The sequence below is a fragment of the Enhydra lutris genome, unplaced genomic scaffold, assembly GCF_002288905.1.
Source record: "Enhydra lutris kenyoni isolate GAN:26980312 unplaced genomic scaffold, ASM228890v2 scaffoldscaffold70, whole genome shotgun sequence".
Lineage (NCBI taxonomy): Eukaryota > Metazoa > Chordata > Mammalia > Carnivora > Mustelidae > Enhydra > Enhydra lutris.
The window spans coordinates 3,202,624-3,213,197 of NW_019154154.1; the positions used below are offsets into that span (position 1 = coordinate 3,202,624).

General features: G+C 34.8%; 1 protein-coding gene across 2 annotated transcripts in view; it reads left to right on the forward strand.

Moving 5' to 3' along the window:
* Nucleotides 1-10,574, forward strand: part of LOC111159857 (caspase activity and apoptosis inhibitor 1) — a 46,325-nt gene that overhangs the window by 17,091 nt on the left and 18,660 nt on the right. For both annotated transcript variants that reach the window (XM_022522507.1, XM_022522508.1), the window contains one exon: nucleotides 9,542-9,615. In XM_022522507.1, the coding sequence (XP_022378215.1) occupies nucleotides 9,542-9,615 (74 nt within the window). The remainder of the gene's footprint in view (nucleotides 1-9,541; nucleotides 9,616-10,574) is intronic.

Sequence of the window (10,574 nt, forward strand, 5' to 3'; positions counted from 1 at the left end):
CTCATTCTTCCTTCCCATAGGCAACCACAGTAAACCAATTTCTTGTGTATCCTCCCAGAGATAATCCATAGTTTACAAATACATGTGTATGTGTATATTTTTCTTTTCACACATTAAAGCAGCATACTGTGCAAACTAATCCATACCTTTTCCACTTAATTTTTTCCATATAATAGTATGTCTTTTCTTGGGTTTTATTCTACCAGTACATATAAGGCTTCCTATATATACCTGTATACTATTCCATTCTTGGATGTAGTCAAGTATTAAGTCTGTTGATGGACATTTAAATTGTTTACTCTTTTATTACTACAAATGATATAAATATTTCTGTATATAATCTTGTTCCTCTGTGATTATGTGTAGCATAATACCTACAAGTTAATTGTTTAGTCAGATATTTGTGCATTTGAAATTTTAGAAGATTTTGCCATAATTGACTTACAGAGTTTAAACTGATTTATACTCTAAATGTGGAGTACATGTGTTCATACACTTCACTCAGTATAGTGTTATCTAACGTTTTGATCTTTGTTCATCCAGTAGATAATATCTTATGGGAATTTTAATTTGTATTCTCTTACTATGAGTGAAATTAATCATCTTTTTATATATTATAGAGCTATTGGAGTTTTCTGTGAGCTCTGGCATTTATTTACCCTTCATGTGTATGTAGTTGGAGGACTTTGGTCTTTTTTTGTTTGTTTGTTTATTTATTGATTTATTTATTTAAAAAAAATTTTTAGATTTATTTGGCAGAGAGCACACAAGCAGGCAGAGCGGCAGGCAGAGGGAGAGGGAGAAGCAGGCTCCCAACCGAGCAGGGAACCTAATGTGGGGCTTGATCCCAGGACCTGGGATCATGACCTGAGCCAAAGTCAGATGCTTAACTGAGGCCACCCAGGCATCCCAACTTTGGTCTTTTTTTAATCCATTGTTGGTGATATGGGTTGTAGTTATTTTTTGCTGTTGCTCTTCTTTTTATACTTTAAGGCTTTTACCTTGTATTGTATGCATAAATATTTCATGTTAATGTAGTCTAATTTGACAATCTTTTATGTTTTTGGGGTTTTATATTTAGAAAAGTCCTTCTCTTTTCTGAAGTTAGAAAGTATTCCTCATATTTTCTTTTTTCTTTTCTTTTTTTTTTTTTTAAAGATTTTATTTATTTGACACACAGAGAGAGAAATCACAAGCAGGCAGAGAGAGAGAGAGGAGGAAACAGGCTCCCCGCTCAGCAGAGAGCCCGATGTGGGGCTTGATCCCAGGACCCTGAGATCATGACCTGAGCTGAAGGCAGAGGCTTTAACCCACTGAGCCACCCAGGCGCCCCTCCTCATATTTTCTTTAAGTACTTTATGGATTTTTTAAATGAAATTTATTTTGAAATTTTTAAATTATTTTGAGATTTATTTTGGTCTAAGTTTTTAGGTAGAGCTTTAACATCCCCTTTTAATTTTCATTTTACCATATTCTTTTTACAACTATTAAGAATTTACTTTGAATATTATTTTTACAATTCTTGATTACACTGCTGTTATTCAGTAAATTTCTTCTGTATGTTTGTTTCCTTTTATTCCCCTCCTTGTTTTCTGTTACAAACTTGTGTGAACCTGTACTTCCATTAACTTTTTTGAAAGTTAATAGCCAAATGCATGGGCATGGTTTGTTTATCTGTTCATTCATTCATTTAGATACTTTATTTATTTGACAGAGAGACACAGCGAGAGAGGGAACCCACGTGGGGGGACTGGGAGAGGGAGAAGCAGGCTTCCCACTGAACAGGGAGCCCAGTGCAGGGACCCTGGGATCATGACCTGAGCCGAAGGCAGACACTTAACAACTGAGCCACCCAGGCACCCCCATGGGCATGGTTTAAAAACACAAATAGTACTCTGTCCATCTTTCAGTGCTGCTATCATCATTATGAATGTTCTCATGCACATTCACATGAACGTTGTGGCACATGCTTTCAAGAGCATTAACAATGTCAATTAAGAAAAAGAAAAAAACACCAAAAAATCCCATAATGCTTGAAAGAGCAGCAAACGCCAAGTTCTTTCTAGGCCATTCTCCAGTCATTGTTTGGTTTCTAACTGTGATGATGAAGTGTGGTTACATTGGCGAATTTGAAATCACTGATGATTACAAAGCTGGAAAAATTGTTAGGAACTTCATGATTAGGTTAAACAAGTATGGAGTGATCGGTCCCAGGTTTGATATACACTCAGAAGAGCTAGAAAAATGGCAGAATAATCTGCTCCTGTCCCATTAGCTTGGTTTCACTATACTGAAAACCTAACCTGGCATCATGAACCGTGAAGAGGCAAGATAAAGATGCAGGAGGGAAAATTCTGGGATTCTTTTTCTAGGGATGTAATACATATGTGCAGATAAAATGCCTCAGTGAGGAAAAAATTCAAACAGTATAGTTGTACAGAATGGTACAAAAGGTATAGAGTTCAAAATGTTACCTTCCTCTTTTTTCATTCCCATTCCTTTCAGGCCCTTTCTTGAGGATTATGGATCTTCATTGTTACTTATGTCTGTCTTTTCATTGAAATTTTCAACGTTTAGAATAATTCTGTCTGGATATTTTAGTAGCTTATTTTAGTTTACCCAATAAGGAAGAAGAATTTTCCTTTGGGGCCTTGAGGTCAAACTGTGAGTCAAAACTGACTTTATCCTTTGAGGTATATATGGCCGTATGAATCTGTATATTGCCATGGCTACATGTTTTTTGTTTGTTTTTATTTTTTGTTTTGTTTTTGTTTTTTATGGCAGCAAAGCAAAGTTTATAGAGCGATAGTACAGAGCTCTTGAACAGGGAGGGGACCGGAGAGGGTTGCCTGGCTACATGTAATTTTTAGGTATTACTACCCAGAGAAGTATTTCTGTAGGTAATAGAAAGTCCAAATAAATGTAAAGAGTGAAGGCTTTAGAATTAAATTTCCTACATTTCAAATTTAATTTAAATTTAATGCCTGCCAGCATAACTCCACAGTTTGCTGGCTTTCTGATGTTTGGCAAGTTACTTAAATCCTCTTGGGCCTCAGTGTTCTCCACTGGAGAATTGGGGTAATACTCATACATAGCATACCCTATAGGATCGTGATGATGATTGAGAAGAGGATCATAAAGTGCTTAGAATAGTACCTGTAACATAGTAAGCATTGAAAAAAAAAAAAGTTGCTGTATTCGCTTTGGGATTTTTACTCTGAATCTGTAATAATAACTATTCCTAAAATTCCATTTTATGCTGATGAGTATTGAGGATTTTCCCCACATGTTTTTTATGAAAGCCTGAAGAAAATTGCTGAGGGACACTGGAGATGTAGATTTATTTGCTCTTTGGAAAAGCCCTTTGAGAAAAATTAAGCTTGTTTTGCCTCATTTCTTAGTGTTTGAAGGTTACAGTTCACTACCATATGATTTAATTTTTTTGAGTCTGCTCTAAGACTTTTGTGGTGTTTCAGTTAAAAAAAATAAGGTATCATTTAGATAATTATAGTCCACCTTTTTTGCTATATAGTTCTATAAAATTGGGCAAATGGGTGGTTTTTTAATCTATTGCCACACTCATGATATAGAATAGTTTCATCACACTAAAAATCTCCTCCGTGGCTCCTTGTAGTCCAATCCTCCCATCCCCAATCTCTGACAACCACTAATCTGTTTCTGTCCCTATACCTATTCTTTTTCTAGAGTGTCATTATAGATGGAATAATACAGTATATAGCCTTTTTTTTAAAAAAAGATTTTATTTATTTGACAGAGATCACAAGTAGGCAGAGAGGCAGGCAGAGAGAGGAGGAAGCAGGCTCCCTGCTGAGCAGAGCCTGACACAGGGCTCAATCCCAGCACCCCAGGATCATGATCTGAGCCAAAGTCTGAGGCTTTAACCCACTGAGCCACCCAGGCACCCCAGTATATAGCCTTTTGAGTCTGCTTCTTTAACTTAGCATAATGCATTTGATATTCATTTGTATTGTCCTGTATATCAATAGTTCTTCCTTTTGATTGCTAAGTAGTTAGTATTCCATTGTGTGGACATACTATAGTTTATTTATTCACTCCCCACTTGAGGTAATTTTGTAAGTAAAATGATGACCCTTCAAAGGTGTTTACACTCTGATCTTCAGAACCTGAGAGTGTGTTACTTTATTTGACAAAAGGCACTTTGCAGATTTGTTTAAGGTTAAGGTTTTGAGATGGGGAAGATTATCCTGGATTACCCAGGTTATCCCCCTTTAATTCTATGAGTTCCTAAAAGTTGAAGAGGAAGACAGAAGAGGTCAGAGAGACCCAACATGAGACTTGACTAGAATCTGGGGATGATCTTCAGCTTATAGCCAGCAAGGAGTCAGGGACTTTGGTTCAACAACCTCAGTGAACGGAATTCTGCCAGCAGCCCAAATGAACATGAAATGAATTCTCCCTTAGCGCCTCTAGAAAGGAATGCAGCCTGTGGACACTTTGATTTGGTCTGATGAGACCCATACTGGAGCCATATCAGAACTACAAAACTGTAATATGATACATTTATGTTATTTAAGCTATCAGGTTTGTGGTAATTTGTTATGGCAGCAATAGAAAATTAATAAAGGGACATTTCATCTATTTGTAGTTTATGATGATTTCAAATAATGCCACTATGAATGTTTGCATACAAGTTTTTGATAGGAACACAATGAGTTTCCATTGTCCTTAGTCAAGTACTAAGAGTGGGGGTTGCTAAAGGCATGTCTGCGTCCTTGCTGGTACTGTATATGAGAGTTCCATATGTCTGTTGTTCTGATTTTGGCCATTTTAATATATGTGTAGTGATAACGGCATTGTAGTTCCAAATTTGAATTTCCTTAATAATAAATGACGTTGACCATGTCTGTTACTATGTTTATTTGCATCTGTATGTCTTCCTTGATCAAGTGACTTATTTTTGAACCAGTTTTTTAAACTGGTTCTTGTTTTTTTATTATTGTGATTTGAGAGTTCTTTGTATACTCTGAATACAAGTCCTTTATCAGATATGTGGCTTGCAAATATTTTCTCCCGGTCTCACTAGCCTTTTATTCTCTCAACATTTCCTTAGAAGAGTAGATGTTTTTTATTTGGGGGAAATCTAGTTGATCACTTATTTTTATTTATAGACCATGCTTTTGGGGGAGATCTTTGCTTATTAACAAGTCACAAAGGATTTTTTTTGCATCTTCTTCTAGAGGTTTTATAGGTTTACATTTTTTAGATCTGTTACCATTTTGAGTTAGTTTTTGTATATGGTGCAAGGTATGGGTTAGAAACCGTATCCATATGGGCATCCGGCTGTACCGGCACCATTTGTTCAGTTCCAGTGAATTGTCTTTGCGCTTTTGTTGAAACTCACTTGATCATGTTTACATGAGTTCATTTCTGGATTCTCTTCTGTTCCATCAGTCTATAACTTTATCCTTTCTCCAACATCATAGTATCTTGATGACTGTAGCTTTACAGCAAACTGATAATGTGTGTCCTTTTTCAAAATTGTTTAGGCTACTCTAGTTTCTTTGTTTCTTGTTTTTGATAGTAGAAAGAAAGCTCATAGAATGATAGGCTGGCTTCTTTTAGCCTCTGTTTTTATTCCCAGGAGAGTGAGGAGAATTAAGAGTTTTGTTATGCCAGTTTGCCTGATGGTCAGCTTACTTTTGCCAAAAATGAGAAGATGCTAGCATCTTCTTTATCCTTCCATTGAGGTATCTTCTGTGTATTTTTTATTTGTACAAGAAATTGACTTTTTTTTCCCTTTAGAAATATATTTTAAACTTTTAGTAATTTGCATGTATAATTGTACTTAAGTTCCATAGATTTCCCCAGTGTATTATTCTGACTTAAACAACAAATCCATTGAATTCTGGAAAACAAACAGACAAACAAACAAAAAATCCATTGAGTGTTGAGTTTTAGAAGTTCTTTGTACGTTTATACTCTTCTCCTGTACTGTAGGTTGCCTTTTAGTGTTGTTTCCTTTTTTGTCCAGAAGCTTTTTTATTTTGATGTAATCCCAATAGTTTATTTTTTTCTTTTGTTTTAAGAAAGGATCAAGAGTGAAATTATGTTTGGGTTAAAAAAAAGGAAGTCAGGGCACCTGGGTGGCTCAGTTGGTTGAGCGACTGCCTTAGTTAGGTTTAGGTCATGATTCCAGAGTCCTGGGATCGAGCCCCACATCGGGCTCCTGGCTCTGCAGGGAGTTTGCTTCTCCTTCTGACCTTCTTCCCTCTCATGCTCTCTCTCACTCTTTCTCTCTCTCAAATAAATAAATAAATAAAATCTTAAAAAAAAAAAAAAGGAAGTCAGACTGTTAGGGTTTGAGGACTTAAATCCCAGAGATCGGTGTACAGCTCTCTTATAATTCAAAGCCAAGATCATAAATTAAGCTACTTTAATGAGGAGTACTGTGGATAGGAGAAGGGAATTAGAGAAATAAAAATGGGCTATTTTTTCCCTTCTTAATGAAAGAAATACAAAAGTCATTGCAAGATTCGTAACCCAAACAAGATTTAGCAGTGTGTTCTCTCCCTCTCCTGCTTTTCTCTCGTGCTTTCTCTTTCTTTCTCCAGTTGTTACCAAATTCTTTGTCATAAAAGATTTATTTATTAGAGAGAGGGTGTCATACACACAAGCAGGGGAGGGGCAGAGGGAGAGAGAGCATCTCACAGAGACTCCCAGCTGAGCATGGAGCCCAAAGCACGGCTGGTCTCACAACCCTGACATCATGACCTGAGCTGATATCAAGAGTCGGAAGCTCAACCAAGTGAGCTACCCAGGCATTCCTACAGTTGTTATAAAATTCTTAGATAAAGTATTTGATAGAAATATTTAAATGCCATTTAAATATAAATTAGAATTACTTTCGTTTTCCAACTCTGACACCTAGTATGTCTTATCTGGGAGTAGACTTTTTTTCATTTTCATGAAACTAGAAATAAAAAGACATACTCATAGTTTTCTTACACTTTAAGACATTTCTTTTTTTGTGTATATCTTCTTTTCCATGCTCTTTGGTGGAAATCTTTCAGTTGTATTAGAGAGCTCTGTATGTATATGATAATTTTAATCACAAAGCCTACATCTTGGAAAAATTAGCTCGTATAGATTTTAAAATTCCAAGCTATTTTTCTGGAATATTTTTTCTGACTTCAGATACTACTGATGAAAAAGCATCTAGCAATTAAGTTTTCAGCCACAAGGTGGTGTACTTGTACTGCATCTATTGTTTGAAATTCTGGTGACTTTCTTCAATAGCAGGTTCAAACCTAACAAGGTAAAACACACTGTTATAAAAGTTCACTTTGGGCAATAAAAGAAATTCTTTATGGCAGCAGGTAATCTTTATAGCGATGTCCAGTTTTATTTGAAGGGAAACCAAGGGGCTTTCACAGAAAAAAGAAAATAATGCATACTGTAATGCAAAAATTTTTACTTGGCAATAACTTCATGAATTATTAAAATGTTATGAGAATAAGAACATTACAAGAAACATCCATATACCTTTTACTTAGATTGACCTATTATTATTAACATTTTATCCTATTTGCACACCCTTGCTTTACCTCTCTTTATATAGGTGTCTGTTTTAAGACATTTGAGGCTATAAGTTACATACATTATGACACTTTACCCCAAAATAGTACCTTGTGCTTTTTTTTTTTTTAAGGATAGTGGTATGCTCTGTTTATAACAACAGTACAGGGTCAACCTCAGTAAACTTAACATTGGTATGATACTTTTATCCAGTTTACTGTCGGTATTTCAGGTTGTCATCTGACTCAGTAATGTCCAGTTCAGCAGTGTCATGTCAAGTATAACATTTAATTGTCAGGGCTCTTTCTAGCCTCCTTTAACCTGGAATATTTTCACGACCTTTTTTTTTTTTTTTTTTTTTTTTTGTCTTTTATAACATTGACATTTAACTCCTCACCCTCTCTTAATAGAACATTACTTTTTTCCATTTTGGGTTTAACTGATGATTTTTTCCATGATATAGGTCATACATTCTCAGCTGTAATATTGCATAGGTGATGTTGTATCCTTAGGGTATTGCATATGCCCAACCCCCACCCTCATCCCTGCTCTTTAAAGTTTATTTAAGTGATCTCTCCACCCAACATGGGCCTTGAACTCATGACCCTGAGATCAAGAGTCACAGGCTCTGTAGACTGAGCCAGCCAGGTGCCCCACCAATGGCCCTTTTAATGGTGATATTACATTATGTTTTTGTTCAGGTTGTTTAGATATATGTGTTTAGAAGAAGAATTAAGTGCCCATTCAAGGATGTGTAAGAGCAGACAAACATTTTCTTTAAAGGAAGATACTTAGAAGTAGATTAATGCTCCCAGTAGGTAAAATCTAATTTGACTGTAAGGCTTGAGGTAGCACATTTTAACTGTACTCCTTGAAAAGCTCTTAATGTACTATATTGGCATTTTATCTGTCCCTGGATTGCGAAAGAATATTTCTTGATACCTTCGTTGGGATCTGCTGGTTATTCTGGTGAAAGAATAAAATCTGAGTAGGTGATATAGAAAGAAGTATAAAACAGATATCTCAATTTTAATTTTTTATATGTCCTAACTAATATCAGATCCAAATAATTTTGTAGTCTCTATTTGAGTTTGTGCTTGTATTAGTAAAACTTTAACATAAAACAAACAGGTGAGTGCCAAATATGTTGATGGGAAAGAATATTGTAAACTCAAAAGAAATGATCACAAGTCTTTATCCTTTGGTTATTTGAAGGATTTGTTATTAAGTGGATAGAAGTAATTTTGTGAGTAGGAAAATTCCTGCAATATTTCTTGTATGTTAGTTTTAGTGTGTGTATAGAAATTCTCCAGAAGGTAATACTTACTTAGAAAGAAAATAGTCATTTTGAATATTTGCAACTAATTAATTTCTTTTGTTGAGAAGTATTTGTAACATTAATATTTAGGTGGTATAATGCCCTCTAAGAAAGAGAATTTGTTTACCACTCTGTTGGAGAACATGGTGAATCAAAACTTTTTTATGATCTTATACTTTAATCCATTTACTTTGATTATATATATATATTACATATAAAATATGTTTTCACACATACCATAGACATCAAAGCATTTGAGGTATGAATTTAGATAAATATAAAATAATTCGAATGCCAAAGTGCCCATTAAATGTAACTGTGGAAGTTGAAAAATTATTGGATTCCTCTGTAAGCTGTGATTTCTCCCACAGCTATCCTGAAGGTTATTGGAAAGGAGAAAAAGTTATCTCCATATTCCTTCCAGTTTTGCTTCTTGCTTTTTACAAAGACGTATACTGCTTAAATTGGTAATGATTTATAGCTACTGTTTTTGACACTTGTATACATGTTTCTGAGTTTTCTTAGTGCACTGAATGTTGTCCTGGGGGCTCAGAAGAGTCATTATGTCTTTCCCAAGTGTGTGACTTAATTCTGGGAATCTGAGCAGTAAATATTATTTGATCAGATATAGTTTTAAAAGTTGTTTTATTTGTTTTTATTCCTCAGACAAGACATCTGTGTAGATACTACTTCAGCTGTGAGAGAGAACAAGCAACCTGAAGGTTTAGAATTAAAACAAGGTATGAATCAAATAATTAATTTTTTATATTGTTTACCTGAAGATTATAAGGATTTTACTACTAATAAAATTTCAGTATTCCAGCTGGCCCCCATTTTACAGATAAGGGAACAGAATAATTTATTTGGTCCAAGATTAAAAGAATAAAGAGCATAGTCTTTATTTCATGACTTCTTTAGCCACTGGAGTAGTTCTGTTAGTGATGCTTGGTTGCAGTGCCACCAGCAAGCTGTTATTGTGAGTAGTTTTAATTTAGTGACCGCTACTATATATCATCAGCTACAGGATATCAGAGATACATTAACTGGATAGCTTTGGGTTGTATGTGGGAAAAAACTTAATGGGGTGACTTTTTTTGTCTTTTCTGCAGAGGGACTTTGTTATTATTCCCTTCTTTATTTATAAATCAGTAGTTTCTGACATTACCAGCCAGAACTGAAGTGGTAATTTGTAATTTATTTAAGCCAAATAGATCCGTAGGGTTGATCTTTCACATGTCTTTTTTGTTTTTCTCATTCTTGAAGGGAAAATTGAAAGTAAAATAAATTTTTATTAGTTACTCAAAGACCACCTCACCTTTTCCTTTGTCCTGATAAAATTACTTCATAGCAGTGAGAATCTGCTATAATCAAAATGATTGTTTCATTTATTACGTAAGCAACTAAACTTTGATTGGCTTAGAATAGTTTCTCTAAAACTTGTGTCAAAAGAACTTACTTGGTAGAGAGAAGTAGGTCATCAGTTTATTTAGGCAGAATTCCTGCTTTTACTTGTGGTCTGTTATTAATGCTTAATTGACAAAGTGAAAAAAATTGGATAACTAATTTTGTGATTCACTCCATGTATATGTAGAGAGAACAAAATCAAGATTTTTCTGTACTTCCAATTATGTACTCTGGGGTTTTAAGAGAACAAAATCAAGATTTTTCTGTACTTCCAATTATGTACTCTGGGGTTTTA